Source organism: Pygocentrus nattereri, chromosome 29 (assembly GCF_015220715.1).
Source record: "Pygocentrus nattereri isolate fPygNat1 chromosome 29, fPygNat1.pri, whole genome shotgun sequence".
NCBI classification, from domain to species: domain Eukaryota; kingdom Metazoa; phylum Chordata; class Actinopteri; order Characiformes; family Serrasalmidae; genus Pygocentrus; species Pygocentrus nattereri.
The window spans coordinates 9,582,487-9,606,710 of NC_051239.1; the positions used below are offsets into that span (position 1 = coordinate 9,582,487).

Genomic DNA, 24,224 nt, shown 5'->3' on the forward strand with positions numbered 1-24,224 from the left:
GTTGTTGCTATCTGGAGAGTTCTGACTCAGAAAAAATGAGCGAGGGGGCCAAGCTCTGGCAACTGTTTGTTTGGGTTTTCTGTTGTAACGTCGCAGGGATTTGCAGCCGTGTTTAATACAGTTTTTGTTAAAAGAATAGTTTTAGGAATCTTAATTTTCTGCATACCTCAAAACGTAATCAGTCAAGATCAGTCAAGGCACGTTTACTGTCTGAGATTTGCCTGTTTAGTTTTGCCCTGGAGCCACTAGGAAAATGTAGCTAGTAACTAATGGAAGCTCATACCTCACATAAGCAAGTATATTTGAGATTACATTGAGGCAGTAGTGTGATGATGCACATTCCATGACTTTATTCGTAGTTTAAGAGCTTTCATTACTTGTTATCTACATTAGCCTCGCAGCTGTAGTACACAACTGAAGTAGCAAACCTTGGATCCCAAATGTGTCTCAGCTGATCGACTACATTCATGATAAAGAGAAAATGCTCAGTTTTAACTTTTGCCAGACTACCCCTTTAACTTTTTCAGCATCTGCAAAACATATTTTATTTCGTTGAAGACAAATCACTACCTTGTTTTTGCCCAGGTCATCAGGGAGGTGGCTCTGTGATCCTGGTTTAAAAAATAATTCACGTAAATGGAATGGTGCAGGTCCTGCACTAGGAGCCAAGAGCTTGAATTCATTTCTTTCTTGGCTTTTTTGTAAGATTCTGTCCTCAGTGACATCACCGCCACCATCCCCCCACATCACATTTCTCTGGCAACTACCTAAGCCCTGAAGTTTGGAACATTCATGGAATTTCCAACTGCGGTGCTGCTCAGATGTAGACATGCAGTAATCTTCGAACTGATGGTGCTTTCCAGCCGCTTGTTTTTTTTTTTTTTTTTTTTGCTGTATTCAGTTGCTCTCACATTGGACCCAATAGGGGCTAGATGAATGGAGGAGGGAGAAACATGCCCACCTGGGTGCATGATACAATGAAGCTTCATGTGCTTCCTTCACATGTGGGATCAGGTTCTCGCAGTTGTTTGGTTTTTTTTTGGTCTGGATGTTGTTCATGGTGTGTTGTTGTATGTGGCAGAGAAAAGCTGTAAGGCTGTAAGTCCCTCAGCCAAGACATGTTTGAAGTGGCACATTCTGTGTACAAAATCAAGTATGTTGCATAGCTAACAGTAATATAAGTAGTGGCCATCTTGACGCCTGGTTGTTTACTGTACTTTTTAACCGTTTTGCTTGGAGGAGGAAAGAAAATACAGAATCTTATTCGTTCACATGTTTACAGTCACAAACACATCCCAATTTTGATGTGTTTGAAGTCAAAACCATAGCAAACATGCTAAATTTCTAACCTGTTAACAGGCTAATCCAGTAATATTCAGAGTTAGGCTTTAAATACAAGAATGTGCTGAAGGTTTAACTGTTACATACATGTAAACTAAAAAATACTTTACCTAACTGTGTGTTGGAAGATACAAATATCCACAATTCAGCTGGAAATAATATGAGCAGTTTAGGCTTATGGATGCTACATTCAAATTCAACTAAGCTAGCACTGCTTTTTAACAAATACAGGAGAAAATCATAATGTAAGCTGTAGAAATAAAAAATTGAGACCGCCTTGAATGGAAAACCGATTGAATCATGAGGTGCCTTTAAATTCTCAACTTTATTTCTTAGCAAATCACATGTTTTAAGGCAAAAGTGTGACGATTTGGGCCTGCGGTTAGAACAGTGCTAATAACCGTTATTAGCCTCGGAGCTTCAGGGCAAAACTGAAGAAGCAAACTTCAGGCACCCAGCATGTCTTAGCTGACTGGGTATGTTTAGAGCAAGGAGGAAATTCTCCATTTTTGTGTTGGTCAAACTGTTGAATGAAGTGTCTTCAGTCTGCCAGAAATATCTAAAGGTGTCTTTGTAACATGTCTGGTCTTGCTGAGGGAAACACACACCTTTTACCTCAGTTACACTCAGTTACATTCTTTATGCCACACGTTGCTTTGCTAGAGATCAGAGAACATGAGCTGGACCTTCTTCCAGCTACCCGGATGTGTCTCTTGATTTTCCACTGTGTTTCTCTGTCTCTGTCTGTTCTGTAGTTCTTTAAACTCTCCGTTCTTTCCTGCTCTTGCTATATCACTCTCTGCCTCAACCTTTGTTATGACAACTTTAAAGCCCGGTTAGTGTAGCACCATCCGGATTATGAGCAAAAACGATTCCTCTTGCTGCCATTCCTTCTGGAGCGGCCCACTCCTGGGATTAGCCAGGATTGACTCTGCCTGTCTTTCTTGACTCTGTGTGTGTGTGTGTGTGTGTGTGTGTGTGTGTGTGTGAGAATGTGCTGGCCTACAGAAGTAAAACCCTGTCATTTCAGGCCTGTCATCCATTTTTAGTCAAGACTTGTGTACAGTCAGACCTCAGTGAAGCTAAAAGCTAGACTGCGGGCTCTGAGATGAGTTTCAGCTGAAAACAGAAGACGGCAACACACAACTGAGCTTTTAACTCATTGCTGAAGGTTTTTTTTTTGTGTGCGGTGAGCATCTTGGCCAATCGTACATTTTCTTTGTAAGGTTGTCACGACATCCGAATTTTGACTTAAATACTCAAAGTAAGTGTAGTATAACAATGTGTGATACCAAAACAATGCTGTGCGGTATTGACCATACATCATCATTTGCCTCTCTTATTTATCCCTCAGAGTTACACAGGCTGTTTTTGTTATTCTGCCTTTAAGACTGATATAGGTAAACAATTGAATTCTGATTGGCTTCTCTGTATTGTGGCCTATTCAAAAAGCAGTCCAGGCCGAAACACTCCTTGTAACTTGTGGATGGGGCTAAACTGCTGTATGATGGATAGGAGGGTATATGTAAAGCTGTTGGCGTCACAAAAACAGTGAATTTAAATTTGTATGTATCAACTTTATGAACTGTGAAGGAACGGTACGTATAATATAATATACTGTGCAGCCCATAACACTGAACTAGAGCTGCCATAAAATGCAGTTCTTTATGTTTTCTTCAATTACTTTGTTGGAATATACAGGGAGATTCACTTGAAAAAGGGCCTAAATATTCTGTTGTAACTCCCATTAGGATGAAGCAATCTGAACCAAAAAAATATGCGACATACCTTGTTGTGTGTGTTATCGATTGCATTACATGTGATGCTGAAAGTGATGCTCTCCTTTTTCTGCCAGAATCAGGAAGGGCTACGTTCTGGGTGCGCACCCAGAAGCTGCAAACGGAAGCTGTGTTGGAGCAATGAGGTAAGCGCTGGACAGCCATAAGCGCCTACCTCATCGCTCCGAAGCAGGAGCATCCTGGCTTGTTTGAAGCTCCTTTTACTAAAAAGCACATTGTTTCGTTCAGATTGCTTCATCCTAGCGACAGTTATTACAGAATATTCAGGGCCTCTGTATGACTTACAAAACTAGAAGTGAGCTAGATTTTCATCTTCATGGATAAGCAAGTAAGCCAACATTTATAAATGTTTTTAATGTATTAATGTTTTTTTTATTTATTATATTAAAAAAGGTGCCATGTTGCTGTGGAGAAGTGTGCATTGTCTTCAAATCAGGGCGTTCTCAACCCTCTTTCACCCATCATTGCTCACATGCAGCTCAACATGGTCACAACAAGCATAAAGAGAGCTGATAGGGTCCTAGTTGATAACACAGGCACTGGAAAAAATTTAATTGGTTATAATTAAAACTTTTACAGTCGATTTTCATTCCCCTGACGTAGGGGCCACTAGGGGAATGTGTAAAAATAGTTCAATTTGCTCTCAAATTGCACTTTTTCCATTGCTAGAATGATTGTTGGCTTCTGTTAGTTTAGGTATGTTTTTGACTCCTCCTCCCCAAAACATTGCCATATGTAATGCAAAAAAATATATATATATTTTTTTGTTTTGTTTTGTTTTTCTCCAACCAATATTGCTCAGCCTTAGTTTGAACTTGGACTAGAGCACAGACAGGAAAAGAAAAAGAGAGAGAGGGAGGGAGGAGAGAGAGCAAGCTTGTGTGTGTTTGACGGTAGACTTGGCATTGCAGGGTAGAATTCTGTTTGTACAGGAAATAACAGGTCCTTGCTCTGCTGTTCTGCACCCTCAGGCAGGGGTTGTGAGGTGGGCAGTAGCTCTTTTTTGATGGCCCACATCTCCCACATTCAGTTTCCTTCTCCAGCAGCATCAAGGCAGTAAACTGTGGAAGTGCCTTGGTGTTAAAAACAGTAATGAGACACCAGCTTCTTGAAAACTTCTCACACAGCTGCTGGCACAGAACTTTTAGTAAGGAACTCTGAGCCCCCGCGTTGCTCTTGCCTGTCTGGGGTAATCTCTGCCTTCTTGGTCTCGTTACGAGAAAGAAAGTGCCCTACTTTCCAGGTGTATGCTGACTAAACACTGTAGTTTTTTTTCCTTTTATCTCCTCGGATCATCCTTGGCAGCCGAGTTGTTTGGGTGCCATTACTGTAAGGATTTGGCGGATAATTTTCACCAGGTATGAAGAAGCTCCCAAGGCCACACATAGACCAAAACAAAAGACAAATTCCCAGAGGCTGTTTGACATATTCAGGATGACTCAAGCTGTTTGGGGGGTTTTCTCATGCTGAAATATGAGGATCTCCTGCTGTTCTCACCCACAAGGTGAACTGTATTTTCTTTAGTGCGCAGACAGGGTAGACAAAATAATGGAAACACCAGCAAGTACTCCTGTATCAGTGACAACTGGATTAACTTTTCACTTGAGAACAAATCCTGTTCTTCTTGAACTCTCATATGTGTGTAATGTGCAGTTACTAAGTAGAAATTCTTGTTTTTTCAGAAATGCTAGTGAGATGGGAACAGAAAGCTGCCTTTTTCGAAAAGAAAAAGCCATCCAGATGTTGAACAAAAGAGTAAAAGGCTAGTTGTCAGACCATATTCCACTTCTAGCTTCCTCAAAAAAGGCTTTATATTCATAACATTATGTAAAATCTTTGATTTGTATTAATTTTAGTCATAGCCAGCTCCTATTCAGTAGCTAGGTCACCCTCATCATGCAGTGTTACCAAGCTGGGAGGGTGAAGGCTAACATGTGCTTCACAGCTAGCCTTTACCCTTCCATACCAGCTCAACATGCTTGGAGGAGAATGCTAACTGCCCATTCTGTAATGTCAGCTAACAGACGCTCCCATTGGCTAGCATTGTGCTGAGTGACTGGGGGGTATGGACGGCCATTCTGCCCACCCAGGGAGACAGCAAGGACACTTAGGCTTTATTGGACAGCTCTCTTGCTTTCTTGGACTCGCAGTTTTCCAAAGTTGGGGCCAGCGCATGGACAGTTGAGCCATTTGGGAGCCATAATGTTTTTATTTTAACACTGATTTGTTGCAAGTGGGTTCCAGATGGCAGGCCTATTATAAATGTCACTTTGTGAAACAAATTATGTACACTTTGGGGCATTGGGGTTCCAGGTGTTCCTGCGTTTAAGCTTTCTGTTATCTTTAGTAATTTTCCGCTGCCCACCTTTCTCTTCTAGCAGACAGGCACAGCAGTCCTTTTGGCATCCAAGTGGTTATCCTCTTTCACAATTTATTAGATGTTGTATTACTTAGGAGACTTTATAAAGTGTGACCTTTTTAAAAACATTTGAAACGGCAGCTGCCCTTTACATTGTGAATGTTTCATAATGAATGGACTACAGCTGAGGAATTTATCATTTTCAAATAGCCATGAAAATTAAAAAAAATGGTTGAGGATTGAGCTTCACTCTAATGTTATACATTTTTTTAAGAAGCCTGAGATGTCTGAACTCCTCTTTCTGATCAACTTTGTCCAGAAAAGGAAGCCCCGAAATATTACTGCAGCCCTCTAAAGTCTACCACAGAGTGAATTTATAACACATCTGCTAACTTACTCTACAAACTTGCTGTTTACGGAGCAAACGAGGAAAATGAGATATGATGTGACTAGGCTTATAGTGTTAGCCAAATCAAAAATGGATTCTTAGCATTTGTTCTGTTCACATTAAAGACTTTAGATTAACTGCCTTTGTCTGTGTAAATTCGGGTCTGGGTGTAATATGGTACAGTAATTGTAAGAGCAAGGTGCTGAGTGGCGCTTTTTTCCTGGCTGTGCATCATCCGACTGACACCAGACACCTATATAGAGAGGGAGGAAACTGGTCACTGATTGAAATATAGAAATGGGAGAGCTCATAACACTCGAGTACTGTGTAGATTTTTATGTTCTATAACGGGGTATTTTTCAAATATTTGCTGAATAATGTATTACAATTACTATAGTGAGCAAAAATCCCAGAACTACATGGAGGGACCTGATGAATGACCTGCAGAGAGCTGGGACCAAAGTAACAAAGGCTTCCCTCAGTAACACACTACGCCGAGAGGGACTCAAATACTGCAGTGCCAGGCGTGTCCCCCTGCTTAAGCCAGTACATGTCCAGGCCTCTCTGAAGTTTGCCAGAGAGCATATGAATGATCCAGAAGAGGATTGGGAGAATATCATGTGGTCAGATGAAACCAAAATAGAACTCTTTGGTAAAAACTCAACTCTTCGTGTTTGGAGGAAGAAGAATGCTGAGTTGCATCCCAAGAACACTATACCTGCTGTGAAGCATGGCGGTGGAAACATCAGGCTTTGGGGCTGTTTTTCTGAAAAGAGGACAGGACGACTGATCCGTGTTGAGGGAAGAATGAACGGGGCCATTTATCATGAGATTTTAGCCCAAAACCTCCTTCCATCAGTGAGAGCACCGAAGATGGAACTTGGCTTGGTCTTCTAGCATGACAATGATCCCAAAGACACCGCTCGGGCAACGAAGGAGTGGCTCCATAAAAAGCATTTCAAGGTTCTGGAGTGGCCTAGCCAGTCTCCAGACCTCGACCCCATAGAAAATTTGTGGAGGGAGTTGAAAGTCCGTGTTGCCCAGCGACAGCCCCAAAACATCACTGCTCTAGAGGAGATCTGCAGGAGGAATGGGCCAAAATACCAGCTACAGTGTGTGCAAACCTGGTGAAGACTTACAGGAAATGTTTGACCTCTGTCATTACCAACAAAGGTTATGTTACAAAGTATTGAGTTGAACTTTTGTTATTGACCAAATACTTATTTTCCACCATAATTTACAAATAAATTCTTTAAAAATCTCCATCCATTCATTTTCCAAGCCGCTTCTCCCTCAGGGTTGCAGGGGGGTGCTGGAGCCTATCCCAGCGATCATCGGGTGGAAGGCAGGATGCCAGTCCATTGCAGGGCAGACAGACAGACAGTCACTCACACCCAGGGGCAATTCAGCATGTCCAATTGGCCTGACTGCATGTCTTTGGACTGTGGGAGGAAACCGGAGAACCCGGAGGAAACCCACACAGACACGGGGAGAACATGCAAATTCCACACAGAGAGGACCCCGGTCACCCGGCCGGGGAATTGAACCCAGGCCACCCACCCACCACACCACAGTGCTGCCCTATATATATATATTAGTTGCTAATGCAAACACACCTTTTTCATCATTTTTACTTTTTCCCTCATATTTCTTTTACATTGTTTTCAAATTTCTAACAAATAGTTTGGCAGATAGGTCCAGAAATATTGTTATATTAGCTAATATTAAAATTGAAGAAAGATTTCCTGTCTCCTGTGAAGTAACTTTTTTGGAGATACGAGGTTTTGCTCCCAACAGCGAGGATATGCTTACGGAAAGTACACGAGTTATATTTGTATTGGTTGGTTTGAAACGGTGCCATGTTCCTCTGTCTGCTCTCCAGAGAGACTGAGACGGCACTGTACGGCTATGTGAGCGTGGACAGGGTGGCGGCGGGTGCTGAGGGTGTTACTGAGAGCTACTTGTTCTGTAAGCTGTTATGAATGGGGAAGGGAATCTGTATTTCATTCGGTAGCTGTTAATCACCGCACCTATGAGTCAGAGAGAGGGAGAGGAAGGTGATAAGCTGTTTATATTCGCCCACGTAACACGTTGTTGCAGGTCACAGAGCTGCATACCCATGGAACTGAGGTCAAACTGCACAACCTGCAGTAAATAGCAGACCACAATGTGGTTCTCCGTCTTCTGACACCAAAATTACCATCTACACCTTTTTAGAAACCCACAATGCCTGGTTAACGCTGTGTAAAACTTGAATTAAAGATTTCTCAGCATTTAGAATCAACTGTTTCAGTCTGTGAGCCAAGTGACCTTGCAGTGTTCACCAAAGCTGTTCCTAAAGTCAGCCTGAAATCTTAATATCATTGTTATATCCCTTTTTCCTTGCTTGTTACTTCATATCTCTGGTCATATTAAACACAGTTCATCATGTAACATTTGAAAGTGTAGATCACATATAATGACTTTTTTTTTTCCCACCTGATTTGTGATTACATCACTGTGCACCAGTGGGCTGTGATGTACCCACCACTCTAACCTGTCATCTTGAGAAGTCAGATGCACATTAAAATGGAACGTTCATGTTCTAAAATCTGACTGAGCCACGTTTGAAGCTGTAAAATACTCAATAGACTCTCATATGAATGCACTGACCAGCTGAATTATGTATTAATGCAGCTAGATGCTAGAATAATTGTGCAGTTATTATTGAAAATTGGTGTCTTGAAGGGCTGCAACTAGGGCTGGGCAGTATGACAGTATTTATCATTATTTTAATAAATGACATCACAGTATGCCATAATAAGCTTTCTTAAGATAAAATGCAATACAATACAATACAATACTACAATAGCTACATAACTAAACTGTAAAAACATACACACTGTATACAGATCAGGCATAACATTATAACTGCCTCCTTGTTTCTACGCTCATTGTCCTTTTTATCAGCTCCACTTGCTGTATAGCTGCACTTTGTAGTTCTACAGTTACAGACTGTAGTCCATCTGTTCCTCTGATACTTTATTAGCCGCCTTTTACCCTGTTCTTCAGTGGTCAGGACCGCCGTGGACCCTCACAGAGCAGGTCCTATTTATGTGGTACGTCATTCTCAGCATTGGAGTAACACTGCTGGAGTTTTTAAACACCTCCATGTCACTGCTGGACTGAGAATAGTCCAGCAACCAAAATATCCAGCCAACAGCGTCCTGTGAGCACTGATGAAGGACTAGAGGATGACCAACGCAAACTGTGCAGCAGCAGATGAGCTATGTGGACTGACAAGGTAGGAGTGTCTAATAGAGTGGACAGTGAGTGGACGCAGTGTTTAAAAACTCCAGCAGCACTGCTGTGTCTGATCCACTTGTACCAGCACAACACACACTAACACACCACCACCATGTCAGTGTTACTGCAGTGCTGAGAATGATCCACCACCCAAGTAGTACCTGCTCTGTGAGGGTCCATGGGGGTCCAGGTCACTGAAGAACAGGGTAAAAGGGGTTAACAAAGTATCAGAGAAACAGATGGACTACAGTCTGTAACTGTAGAACTACAAAGTGCAGCTATACAGTAAGTGGAGCTGATAAAATGGTCACTGAGCATAGAAACAAGGAGGTGGTCAGAATGTTATGCCTGATTGTTGTATGTATTTAGTCATGCCTAGCTCTTCATGATATATGTGCATATATGGCCACATTCTGTGCAGGATCCCTAGCCGTAGTAAAATCACTGCCTAACACTCATGGTTTGCTGCTTCATTTACTTCTGTTTGCCCTAAAAGACTTAGGAATTGTAATTAGAGCTTGGACTGCGATAGAGAGAGTGAGAACGGCTGAAATGAGGAGCTGGTTATGTAACTAGTCACAGTGCTTGGCTGAATGCTTTGGAATGTTCGGTTCATTACTTACTGTCCATTTAAACTGTGTGAACGAGGAGAAACAATTATTTTATTGGTTTTAATTCAGTGCTATCACAGCCACACAAGCTGCATAAAGGCGGGATGGCTCCTGCAGCGCACTCGGGGCTTTAAAGCGCATCTTTGGCTTCTCTAATTAGCTTCACATATGCGTCAGTCTGAAGGACATTCTGCTAAAGAAGGTTTCCCTGCTTTTCTCTGTCACTAATCAGCCCAGCCACACTTCCAGAGATTAAATGAGTCCCTGACGAGCTAATTAAGGTCTATGCATATGCATACGTTTTCATTCAGGCCATCACGACCACTACGGCAGCAACTTCTGAAATTATAAACAGTAGAACGAGAGCCAAAGTGTAGCGGCGCACTAAAATCGCTAACGCTTATCAGCTCCACGCTCTCTGTGGATGAATTATTGAATATGCTTTGGTACGAGTGTTGAACCCAGATATATACGATGTCGCAAGTGATTAAAGAGTGATGAGCTGTCTCGTTGCTGGGGAGGCCCGGTCGGCAAAGCTTTGTTTTTAGAATGGACTTTTTGAGTGACTGGAGCTCTTCAGCACGGACCCTCAGTAATTATAGGAGACGCTGAATGATGACAGTGTTGACACTGTTCAGAGAGCCCTTATTTCACGGTGGAGATGTGATGGCTCATGTCAGGTGTTTCTTTGTCTTTTTCAGTGGCTTACTGGGGCGACATAGCGCTGGACGATGAAGACATGCGAATGTTTAAAGTGGACCGCATTGTGGACGTGGTCCAGAGAACCGTCACAAACCTCAACCAGACAGACACAGGTACGTGTTTCTGACTGTCTACGCTTTGAGTCAGTCGACTAAAAATGATTTGGTTTCTTCTGTTTTTTGGGAGGTTTTTTTTTGCGTATGCTGTAAAGCTAACACTGATGATTAATGGAAGCTTCTTCCATTCTTTAGCATCATGCAATGTGTGCACATAAACTGCCACACACTTGCTTCAAACTATATTGAAAATGGACAGAAGTACCGAACAAATTCATGCTTCAAGATGGATGTTACTACTGTTTTAACTACAGACTGTTGTCCATTCTTTTTGATTGGCCAGTGACAAAAAAGGCCTTTACAATACTGATATGCATTTCTGTATGTGCAAGAATCGGTTCAGTGTATTAGCTTTTAGAATGGTACAAACTCATTTTGGGTCAGGATCATCAGTTTTACCATATAGGAAATGTCATGTGGCATGACCACACATAAAAAAAAATAATATTCTGAAGTTGTTTGACTCCCAGAAACATGTATAGATTAGGTTTTGTACTTGGACACTCAAACATACCCTCATCTCAAGTTTATACATACGTTTTTACAAGTGAATAAACTTTCATTGTTTTCCTGCGGTTACACCATCTGACTTAGTCAACTGAATCACCCTAACCAGTGACTCAAAAATGACAGTAATTTTTAATTTTTGTGGAAAGGCTTCTAACCTTGACGGTCACCTGGGGTCTTCTTTATGATTCAATACCCTAACTACACTTATGTAAAAGCATGACAGAGTAAAAGTCCGTTGTTGTCATTGGTTGTGCCGCATGACATTTTATGGATGGAAGTTTACAGACAAAAGAATACTTTTAAAGTATAAGAATACTTTTCATGCATAAAACCATGCCAAGCTATTATGTTTAGAATTTTATAGAATAAATTACCCTTTTTAATAGTTAATCTCTATAATTGGGGGTCGTAGCACATTACGTTTTTAGACTTCGTGAGGAATGAATACCTAAAATGAATTTTACTTTAGTGAAATAATATATTCATATAAATGTGGTATTGTAGATCAATGTGAGAAATATCATATGTTCATTAGGTTATTGAATAGGAAAATAATGGGCATAAGTTTGACAGGCGTGTGATAATTTAATATTACTTGGTGAGATGCGTTGGCTTCCGTTACTTGTTAGCAACATGAACTTAGTAGCACCAGTGCAAGACTAAAAAAAAGCTACATTCACACACCAAACATAGCTGGTCTACTACACTTAGGATAAGAGCAAAATTGTGTAAATTACTTTTTCACTGGTCTGTCTTCATAAGTGAAGCTGCGGCAGTCTTTAAAGAGGATTGGAGTTGATGGAGTGATGATATCAGGGTTTGTAGATGACTCAGCAGCAGCGTTTGGTTTTAAGGGCTAAAATCCGGCAAGAATGTAAGTCCTCATATTACTATGTTTTGATGAGCTCTGTAGTTCTGCCCTTGTGAAAGGCACTTAGGGTAGAGCTGGAGATAGCCGTCTTTTTCTCTGTGTAAATGCTAACTTTCGTACAGTAAAGGACATTTAGCTTGTGAGGCGAAATGGAGGCATGTAGATGGCTTCAATTTACAAGCTGTGAAGTTATAGAGATGGTCAAACAATAATTTCCACACTCCAAAAACACCTCCAACCGCAGCTCACAGACGAAGAAGCAGCATATTAGTGCTATAAAGTCGAGGCAGTTATGTAAAAGCAGGGTGAGATGTTCTTGCCTCTGAAAATGAGAGAGTGAGAGAGAGAGGAGTACACACATAGGACAGTGATGAGTGTGTAGACTCCAGCAGGTGATGGATACAACCTAAAGTCAAGCGTCATTTCAAAAACAGGTGCTACCTGTGCCATCTTGTCTGTGAGCACACCGCTAGAAACGTCAAGAAATACTGGCCTACGGGTTGTTCAGTATGACGCAGTAGAAATTCCCTTGTTCTTGCTCCCTTATTTGCCACAATAAAACCCCAATACCATTAAGAAAATGCACGTTGGTACAGAGAACAGTATGTCGTACATTGTCATAAGCGAAGCCTGCTTGAGATCACTGAACAACTCTGTGGGTTGAAATGAGTATGTAATGGTTTAGAGCGATAATTTGTGGCTGTGAACTTTCATCGCGTGTTAGCTAGAGCTCACTTGATGGCTCGGAACAGCAAAATGTCTGAACAGCTGAACAGTTACATTTGGAGCAACAGGGAAATGATCTAAATTTGACATTTGATGTACAAATTTTGCTTGTTTAGCGTAGCACTGGAGTTAGCAGGCTAATTTTGCTAGCAAACACTAATCACCCAGATCTACTCCATAAATACATCCTCAGAACTCCTCTCAGCCCTTTCAAATCACAGCCAGCTCTTTGTTAAGGTTGTGCAGACTTATCACTGTGGTTTAGGACAAAGTATGACTTATTGTGAACCGGAAAAAAGGAAAATGTCATGTGTGGGCAGCTACTTGAAACAAAAGCCCCTTCAATTGCACACACGTCAAACAGGCACATGGATGCTAACAGGCATTCAGAATTTCTGTTGATTCTGTTCATTCTAATTTGAAACACAGAAAATTCAAGATTAGCATTTTATATATGTGGTTGGTTAGTGTAGTGGGTAACACCTCTGCCTTCTACACTGTAGACTGGGGTTCAATCCCCCACCTGGGCAAACACCCTACACTATACCAATAAGAGTCCTTGGGCAAGACTCCTAACACCACCTTGGCCCACCTGTGTAAAATGATCAAACTGTAAGTCGCTCTGGATAAGAGCGTCAGCCAAATGCCATAAATGTAAATGTAAATGTAAATATATGGAATCAACGGAAGTTGATAGGTAGTTGAACAAAATCTATAGCACCTGTATGCCTTTGTATACGTGACTTCAATACAACACCCTTGAGGTTTGTTCCTTTTTGTAGTTCATAGTAAACCATGTCATGCCCTAAACCACACCTAGATGTCTGCACAAACATATTGAAGACCTGGATGTGTTTTGATAGAGTTGAGAGAGAATTTAAGTTAAGTGATACTTTTTTAATCCCACAAATGGGGAAATTCCACCTCTGCATTTAACCCATCCATGAAGTGAAACACCACATACACAATAGTGAATACACACACACTAGGGGGCAGTGAGCACACTTGCCTGGAGCGGTGGGCAGCCCTATCCACGGCGCCTTGCTCAAGGACACCTCAGTCATGGACTTTCGGTACTGGGGAGCGAACCGGCGACCTTCCGGTCACAGGGCCAGTTCCCTAACCTCCAGCCCATGACTGCCCCATTTGGGGATCTATTTACAGAAAGATTTAGGGACATATTGACTCATTGTTCATTAGCAACATTAGCCTGATATAACAAAATGTGGAGTAAGCAGAAAAAGTGTGAAGTGTGCGAATTAATGAAGACCTGGGTGTAATTGGAGTAAGTGGAGAGAATTTCTGGGGATGTATTCACAGTTAGCAACATTAGCCTAATAGCTCCAGTTTAAAACTATAGTGGAAAAAATTGGACGCCACATCTTGGCTGACAAACAAAATGTGGGGTAAGCAGAAAAAGTGGATGTGCTTTCAGTGAGCTGTGTTTACAGGAAATATGTCAGTGACTGTTTCCTTTAGTGTTAGAAACATTAGCCTCGTAGGTCCAGTTTAAAACTAAAGAAGCAAAGTGTAGACTCCAAGCGTGTCTTGGCTGATCAGCTGCATCTGGGGAAAAATGGAAAATGTGTAAATTTACCTTTTTGCAAAACCATTATTTTAGAAGTGTAGAATTACTGTTACATTTGGGTTTAGGGAAAAGTAAAGTTGATAATAGGATAGATAATAGATAATCAGTTGAATGTAAGTTAATGACAAGTTAAGCATCTGCAAAACATCTACAGCTTTAGCAAAGTCTTCAGGCTGCTGACGCACATGTAGGATTCAATTTGAGTGAATTATGATGACTGAACCCGGTGATTTTCATAGGCGAACCCTCAGTGTTTATTTGATGTCGTAAATGACAGGTTTGTCTGCCAATGAGACGAGTCCAAACACTGCGGTGTCCAATCGGCAGGGCTCCCGTCGCAGAAAGAGGGCGGCAACGTCCAGGCCTGAGAGGGTGTGGCCTGAGGGCGTCATTCCTTATGTCATAAGTGGGAACTTTAGTGGTAAGTGACCCAATTAAGCAAGCCTCTCTGTCTAGAGGCTGTATGTTAAAGCATCTGTGTCTTCTGCATCTGACCTATTGTAAAGTCTGATTTATGTCCTCAGCGCTGACCTTAATCTGCTCTGAATGAATGTCTGTAATTTCTGCATGTCTGCATGGCTTTCTTTGTTTTCAGCTTGGGGCTTGTTTGTGTGTTGGTCTCTGCACAATAAATTGTTTGCTAATTGTTATCACTAAAGTGAGCTTTGCAATATGTATAATTTATTGTGTTATCTGTAACATATATACTGATATTGTTGAAGGCTGCAATATGGAAAAAATGTTTTTGTGTGGTGTGCGCTCCAGATGAGTTTCTATTAGTGTATTTGTTTGGTCAAAATAATGTAGGCCAGTGTTAAAGGGCAACTCCATTTCATTTTTAAAATTCCTGTGTAGTTGAAAGGTGTAAAGTCATTCAGAGTGGTTTGATGGGAAATTGTTCATTGTAGAGAATCTTACTGGCCCAGATTTCTTTACAGTGGTGGTGATAGGAACCAGGAGTGGAGATGTCAACAGTACAAACATAGCCAATTTATTTACTATCCAAAATACCAGATGCTATATGTAGCATCTGAAAAAACTTTATCCTTTATTTATACTTTATTTTCTTACTTTATAACGGCATTCATGCACATTTGCACAATGATTGAATAAAAAAATGCATTTTGGCCCAAAACCTAATCTCAAAACAATCGTAAAAGATTATTTTAGGCTATATTTAAGACTATTTTTATCATTTCATGACAGAACGTTGAGGTAGTGAGGTAGCTTTTAGAGGCAATTAACCCTTTGGACGTTGGGTTCCTATCACCACCATATTGAACAGTAATGACCTGGTAAGTTTCTGCAGAAATGTTTAAAAACAAGTGGAATTCATCTTTAATTGTGTATTTTGTGTTGTTAGTCTATTACGAGGCATATTGCAGTTGCAGTATCAGCAGTTATGTTTTTTTTTTTTGTCCATAATTTGCAGCTCTATTTTCTAGATGTCTGTTTACGTTTATGCTACTTTCAACGACCTTAAAGTGGCCTGGTTCACCCCGCTGGCCCCGGTGTGGATTACAACAAATGCTGCTTGAAACAAATACAGTGAAGTGAACGTTACACAAGAACAGAGTGGTGCGGAAGTGCTGAGTCAGCATCGCATTCCCGCCCTCTTGCTCACTTGGCTACTTTCGCTGCTTTGGTTCAGAACAGGCTTGTGAAAGCACTAAGAACACACGGCCTTGTTCTGGATTTAACTGTCCGGAGATTTCTTTTTGTTTATATATGGATGGCCTGGTTTTTCCAGACAAGGCTGAGCTCAGTCTTACATTAGACTGCACTGTGAATTAGTTGCACTGTCGGTTAGGTCAATGCACCATCAATTAGAGGCCTACAGTGAAAATCTTAGTTTGTGTCTAAATAACTACATGTGGCATTATGCAAGTTATCAATTATCATGGTCTAGACTGTTATTCAGATCTCTGCACCTCATCGTTCCTCTAGTCGTCTCTCCTCATTACCAGTGGGTGTTTTGCAGGTAGTCAGCGGGCCATATTCAGGCAGGCTATGAGACACTGGGAAAAACACACGTGTGTGACCTTCATCGAGAGAACCACAGAGGAGAGTTACATCGTCTTCACCTACCGGCCGTGTGGGTGAGTGAGAGCGCACGTGTCTGTTTTTGTAGTGTCAGCAGGATAAAAAAAAAAAAAAAAAAGTCCTGACTTTGTAGGAAAACCAAAGAAAATCTGGACAGGAAACCATCCCATAGATACATGTTGCCGCTGTCAGAACAAAACCTTGTAGCTCCTTTTTTTTTTTTTTTTTTTTGGTAATTGTTCAGTTTTTGACATTGTTCAAAAATGCCTGTTATCCTTTACATTGTGGGCAAATTTCACTGCCAGAATATTGAATATATATACATTCATTATAGATAGATAGCTAGATAGATATACAGAAGCCTCAACACCTGAACATCTAAATATATTATAGTAATATAATCTAGTATTTCATGTGTCACTCTTTGCCTTTATTACAGCATTCATTCTTTTCAGGAGACTCACTTTCAGTTTCTCTGAGATATCTGCAGGGATATTTTTCACACCCCCAAAGTTCAGTCTTAGACATTGGTTGCATTTTCTGAAACTCTTGTCACTTTTCCTTTTAACTTCTTGTCCCTTCTGCAAGTGAATTATCTTCTCATAAATATCTTCCAAAATAAAATTTAAAAATATTGAAATGAATATGCATTATGGCCGTTTGACTGGAAATTAAATAGCTGAAGAATTGGATCTAACTTTGCTTGCATGTCGTCCCTGTCCAAAGAAAAAAACAAGTATCTCCAAAATGGTAACTTTGCAGAAGAAGACAAAACATTTCTTAACTGTTCATGGAAGTTAATAAGACGAGATTTTATTTCAAATCATTTTGGAGCACTTGTTTTGGTCCATTCATTCTGAAATGTTCGAATGTTCAAATGGTACAAAAAAATTAAAATCGACAAAAATAGAGATGGACAGTGACAGTTTCAGGACAGTGATAAAATATGCATAATAGATGTTACATATAGGTATTTCCACACATATGTATGTATCTGTGTGTGTGTGTGTGTGTGTGTGTGTGTGTGTGTGTGTGTGTATATATGTGTGTGTGTGTGTATATATATATATATATATATATATATATATATATATATATATATATATATATATATATATATATATATATATATATATATATATAATACATATGATACATATGTACATATGTATGACCCTAACAAGGCACAAAAACTGTGTGTGTGAAAGGGCACATGTGAGTGTGTTTAAAAATCCAGGATGGAATCATGCTTGCTCATTGCGTTTCTCTCACTTTTCTCCCTTTTCTTCCCTTTCTTTCTTTCCATTTCTCTCCCTTCTTTCTGGTTTATCTCCTAAGTGCTTTTCCATCCATCCTCTTCCTCACAGTCATTGTTCCACTCCTGCTTATCCATGCTGTGTGCCAGACATGGCTTTGTGTATATGTGCCTGTATGCGGGTCGCTATAATAGCCACCCTGCTGGTTTGGCTTACAGATCGCTGTATTCATTGCCAGAAAACCTCTGGCTACTTTGTCTCAACACTTTGGACCTTTCATTTGAGCACACATGCACTCTAAACCTTAGGAAAAGCCTGCAGAGACACTGTGTGTGTGCATGTAAGTATGTGTGTGTAATGAGTTCAGACCTCAGCCTGTCAGAACAGCACCCTTGAGAGTCCAGTCAAGTTTTGTTTGGCCTCATTATTTTCACCTCAGCCCCCAGTTCAGCTGCCTTGCTGTTGCTGACCGCTTACTTAGTCATAAAGTATGTCTTCATCTCAGGCAGGCCACATGTCTACACTCTCCAGTAATGAATGCTGCTCAAAGGAAATTAGAGGGTGTAACAATTAAGGAACGTTGTTGAAACTAATAAAAGTAAAACGGGAAAGTCTAAATTGTTCTGACAGGACTTGAGGTGATGTAATATAGGTGTGGGTTATTATAAACTACTGTAAACGTAACGTGGCCTCATGGATTTCCTGACAATACCTTCAATTGTTAAATATTATATTTCAACAGTGTCCACAAATCTTTCTCTCAAAACTTTAGATAAATGGTTAAGAAGTAAACAAAACCATTCAGATAAGTTTGTTGTGAAATTCTCTTGTTCACAGTAGTGGTGATGGGAACCAGATGTCCAAAATGATTAATGCCTCCAAAAGCGTCATTATAGAAAGTTATGTGAAATGGTTATAAGTAATAATAATAATCATAATAATCATAATCATAATAATGTTTTATTTATATAGTGTACTTTTCATGACAACCTCAACCCAATGTGCTTTACAGACAGTTTTCTTAAAACACATCTTAAAGTCTTGTAATTCAACTTAAAAAGATCTAGAATTTCTTTAAAAAAATCCATAAAACACATTTAAAAGGAAAGATTCTTAAGATTCCTACTAAAAGATCCAGAGTTTCTAAAACAAAGCAACATTCATTCATGAAAACAGGTCTAAAAAGAAAAGTCTTACGATTCTGTGTGGTGCCGGAGACGTTGTTTTACTCTAATTTTGAGACAAGGTTTTACTTAAGACATGTTTTTAATGTGCATTCCTCGCAGAGATGAGAGACAAACTAGGGATATTCCTTATCCCAAAGGAAATTAATTTATTTCAAATTTACCACTATTTTATCACCAACACCACAAACCTGACCCCAAGCTTCTTATTCCCTCCACTGTAAATCAATTCATATTCTCTAGAATGGAGAATTTCATATCGAACCAATGTGAATGACTTTCTCAAGCGTTGAAAAATGAGTGCATCTTCATCATAGTGCAAAAACGCCATCAAAAACTGGGCACAGTGTTTTTAATTCACTGTCCCACACATTGTTATGGATTAAATCCAGTAAAGCATGACTAATTATGCTCTCTTTTTAATGAAACACTCAGTGATTTATGGACAGTGCCCACGACATACTCAGAAAAGCACATTTTTTAATCATAACGATAAAATTAATCACGATAATGATAAAATATCTTCATATTGCCAACCTTTAATACAGCTGCCCTTTCAAATAAAGTGATAAGGAGTGTTCTTCTTGCACACAGTGTGAAGCCGTGGTATTGCACTGGGAAAATGTTTAAACATTGTTCTGTTCTTGGCTGTCAGGAAGCGAGTATATAATCACAGCTGTCCAAGAATAGATACATGTCCAAAAGAGGATTTATTATTTATTTATTATATGAGCTCCTTGAGAGATAAAGACAGGTAGGAATATGGTGACATAAAAATAAAAAACATAAACATAAAAATACCAGAATTATGGTAAATAAAACCACACAAACGCCATAACTAGATCTCAGCTAATTATGGAGGGGATCCCAGTGTTCATGACCATCAGAAGTTTAAAACCTTCAAATCTCTTTTCCTTTCTGAGTCTTTCATCACAGTGGCCTGGTTTTACTTTCCTTGGTGAACATATCAGAAGTTAAAAGTGTCTGATTTGCTCGTTGCCTTAGTCTTTAGTTAAAGCTTTCTAGACTCATAAAATAAGCTCTAATCATTGGGCCTCGCTCACTCCCTTTCTTAAGTTTGTTCTTAATTTTGTTGTTGCGAAAGATCCTGAGAAAAAGTCTTCTGATCTAAGAACAAGTCCTAAATAAGAGGACATATCAGAACCTTCCTAAGTGGGTTTTAAGAAGATGTCTCCTCTTAAGAATCGTTGGTGAATGAGGCCCATTGTCTTTGCTTTGCCTAGATGAGAGGTTAATGTGGTTTGTTGTATCTTGGGCGTCACTGCAACATGCAGTTTAGCTTTATGGCAATATTTATTCATCGTCACTGAATTTATATTTCTTTAATTTCCCACGGATGCCTCCTGCCGCTATTAAGCCGTTCTTATTTATCTTTGCTGATTATTCTGTTTGAGGCTGTGATATGTAATTACTGCCTGCTTTACTCGGCACTGCCACAGAAGTAAAACTCCAGGGGAGAGAGAAATAATATACTTTGCGTTAATTAGCTGGTCTTATTTATTTGTTCACTTATTTAACTTTTTAATATAATGCAAAATAGTTTTCCCACCAAACAAGCTTCATAGATTTGGTTCACTCTAACATTAACGCACCAATATATCCATGCTTAAACATGACCTGTTGGTGAAAAGGGAATAAGGTGTCTACTTTTTACCATGTTCAGATTATTGATTGTGGCTGTGTGTAGTAATGTAAAAGATGTCCACTCATCCTATATTTAAGATTTTAGTCTGTTTATTTAAAATTGCTTATTTTGCTGAAATCTATGCAGAGTTGTTACTAAAATATTGAAGTAAAGTTTATAAGCTAAGAAGTCATTGTGGTGGCTCAACTGAGACAAAAATATGATACCTTGAAATATATATGGCTAATAACACAAACCTTGGTTCAAAAAAAGTTGGTGTAGTATGTAAAATGCAAATAAAAACAGCCAAAAAAAGGAGTACAAAGACAAAATACTTAATAATTGATCTTATCAGGTAAATGAGCAGGGGTGGGTTGAGGCTCAGCTCTTTGCCAAAAATACATTCGTGAATAATCTAGGCCTCATTCACCAACATCTACTTAAGTGTTATCTTAAATGTGTTCTTGAGAAAGGTCCAAAAAAAAAGTGTGACGTGTTTTTAAACTGCAGAACTGTTCTCTCCTTTGTGCTCTTGAGTGTGTGTAGATTCTGTTCTTAGCTAAAAACAAATCCCAAATAGGAAAACAGTGATGAATGTCAGAATCTTCGTGAAAACTGTGTAAAGGGGTTTTAAGAAGAAATTTCTTCTTAAGAAAACTGAGTGGGGTAAATGAGGCCCATTGTTCTTCAGTGAGTAACTGGAAGGTCTTTTTTTAGAATTAAAAATTTCAATTTTAGATGTGTCTGAAATGGACTGAGGCACTGTGGGAATGTACATTATGTTCTGGTGAGGCATATTTTGCTTTTTAAAGGAAATAATGGATGTCATGTTCTATAGGCCGACGTAGCAAATGACCATCCAGATTGTTACCAGTGTAAAGTTAAAAAATTCAGGTCTGTCATGGTGTATTAGTGCCCATGTCATGGCTAGCATGCACATCTGGGTGTATGTGTGTGTCAGAAAGAGAGAGTGTGTGTGTGTGTGTGTGTGTGTGTGTGTGTGTGTGTGTGTGTGTGTGTGTGTGTGTCAGTCAGTGAACTCTGTGGTGTAAAGTTCAAGGCATCATTTTTTGAGCCACTGGATGCTCAGTAATTAGAGAGTGGCCTGTTGCGCCCACACACACAAGCTATACCCGTGCGCGCGTGTGTGTGTGTTTATGGTTCTGCTGGGTGGCCAGTTCCTGCTCTTTTTCTGTAGATTGGGATGTGTGTGAACAAAACACAGAGTGCATTAAACTGGTGAGCTTTATTTAACTCATAAAGACTTTATAAGTTTATAAATGAAAAGTTTATAAATGAAAATGATGTACGTGTCATGCATAATTATGCTATAGCTTTTTTTGTATGGGTGTAGTAGCAGCACTCAAATACTGAGCAAGTGCACTTACCTGCCTCATGTTATTGTCATGTAAAATTATAACACAAATTGACCAAAATAAACAAAATAAATTGGCAGATTGACAGTTTTTCTTGTTTAAAGTAAAAATATGCCAGTTCTGATCTTGGTCCTGCATGCCTAGCTCTGACATACCAAACATGTAAGCTTTGGCATTATTCCCAAGGTAGGACTTTTGTTAGAGGTAGCAACCGGAAGGTTGTGGGCTCAAATCACAGGGCTTACTGGTTGTACTTGGTTGTGCCCTTGTGCATGGCCTTAATCCCACACTGCACCAGGTGGCACTTGTCTGTTGGGCATAGTTTGGTAGCACAATGACAAATTTCTCTTTTAGGACCAATGAATTACATAACATAAGACTTCTGTAATATCAGATCCCAATATATTATTAATGGCTACCCTTGCAAGTTCTTTGTGTTTTATTTCTTGAATAAGACGTATGACAATGGTGTTGAAGTGGTAATGAAGTGGCTCTCCTCCTAGGTGTTGTTCGTACGTGGGCCGCAGGGGCGGAGGACCCCAGGCCATATCCATTGGGAAAAACTGTGACAAGTTTGGAATCGTGGTGCATGAGCTTGGTCATGTGATTGGATTCTGGCACGAGCACACACGGCCTGATCGAGATGACCATGTCACCATCATTCGGGACAACATCCAGCCAGGTAAGACAACTACTAAACAACATACATCTGTGTCAGAAAGAAGTCACATCACAATCTTTAACCATGCAAATGGTCACTCCACATTCATGATCAATCCAAATCATTTTTGGGGGGATCACTTTGTCTTATAACAGCCTATACGGACCTCTCTGTCAGGAATGGTTTACAAAATATGTTTAAGAAGGCTAAAACCTTCTCAGAGCTATCATAAAACAATGTCTTGGGTGCCAGTCAGCAAGTTCTTAACCACTTAGTGTAGTAACTTTCTGTGTGGGAGATTTTAGAGGCAGTAAATTCTTTAGACTGTCACCATCACTATGAACACTCGGTAGGTTTACCTAGAATGGTGCTTCCAAGCGTCACGACTATCAAAGAGCTGGCTCTATCATCTGGAGATTGTGAGTTCGAACTCCGGTCAGAAGTCCATGAGAGACATAACAGAACGGGCTGGTAGTGTTCTCCTCCAAGCTCGCACAGCTGTTCAGTGGCATTACGCCAGCAGCAGTTCGAAAGATGCGGTGGCGCTTCACATGACTCGGAAGATGCTTGTGCTTGCCTTTGCCCTCCTAGAGCTAGATGGTGTCATATCATTGTGGGAGTCCTAACTAGTGTGTGGAACTGAATACAACTTTATTGGGGAGAATTTTTTTTTATCTGAAAGATTCCAAACTTTAGAACAGAACATTTCAGATTAAACCACTCAGAATGACTTTGTTTACATATTAACCATTCAATACTGTAGAACCTTTTAAAAAAAAATGGAGCTCCCTTTCAGAATTTCCATTCCCTACAGTCAAAATATGGAAACTACAATGCAAAAATGGTCCATTTTGAAGTCAGTGTGGTAGTGATATCACAACCATGAGTTATTCACATATAACAGCCCTTTCAGCATAAAGCCTATTTAGTTCTAAGGAAGAAAGGTTGGAAAAATGATTCATGTTTACGGTCATAAATCCACACTTTCCAGAGAATAAAACATGAAAATGCCAAACAAATTTTATGAATATGGGCCCTCTAGGAACATTTTGTCAGGGAACATTTTTGTTCAAGAACCAAAAGAGGTGCACATCTTCTACTCTTAGACTGATGAGAGAACATAGTGGTAACGCTCAGTGAACATTTCACCAGCTGTTACACTGCAGGCCTGGAATAACATGGCTACCTTTACAAGACACATTCTTGGCAAAAGGGAACAGGACAAATCCTCCCATGTGCATATTTCTCAGTCTGCTTTAATCCTAGTATTTAGGAAGACTGGCCAAAATCTCTGCTCTAATGGTGGAACCTACCTGCCGTGGCCTAATAACCTGCTACTCGTGATTATGTGGTTGAGTAACAGCTCAATAACATCTCATTCATGAATGCTTGGATGCCACTTTGTGCCAGAATCTTCTGACCTTAATTCTTAGGTGTAACCTGCATTCATTTTTTTATTGGTGTGTGACTCATGGAAGCAGCACAGCCAATAGCCCAATAGTAATTTTGAGATTGGAACACGTACCTTTCAGATTAACCCTGAGAATTTATCATGTTGACCTAAAATAAATTCACGAGTTTACGATACTGTCCGCAGTGAAAATGTTCGTTCAGTTTCTGTGAGGTTCCATGTGTGGTTAGCTTTATGAACACTTCACCACTAATAGCCTACTTTGCTGAATTCCTCACAAAACCCACTAAATATGAGAAGTAAATTGAGGAGTTGATGTCATTGAGGAACCCATAGACCATAATGGGGTGAA

General features: G+C 40.0%; 1 protein-coding gene across 1 annotated transcript in view; it reads left to right on the top strand.

Annotated features, from left to right (window-relative positions):
- Positions 1-24,224, top strand: part of bmp1a (bone morphogenetic protein 1a) — an 84,430-nt gene that overhangs the window by 23,117 nt on the left and 37,089 nt on the right. The window contains exons 2-5 of the mRNA XM_017696338.2: positions 10,485-10,598; positions 14,574-14,717; positions 16,278-16,395; positions 22,304-22,482. Coding sequence (XP_017551827.1) covers positions 10,485-10,598; positions 14,574-14,717; positions 16,278-16,395; positions 22,304-22,482 — 555 coding nt within the window. The remainder of the gene's footprint in view (positions 1-10,484; positions 10,599-14,573; positions 14,718-16,277; positions 16,396-22,303; positions 22,483-24,224) is intronic.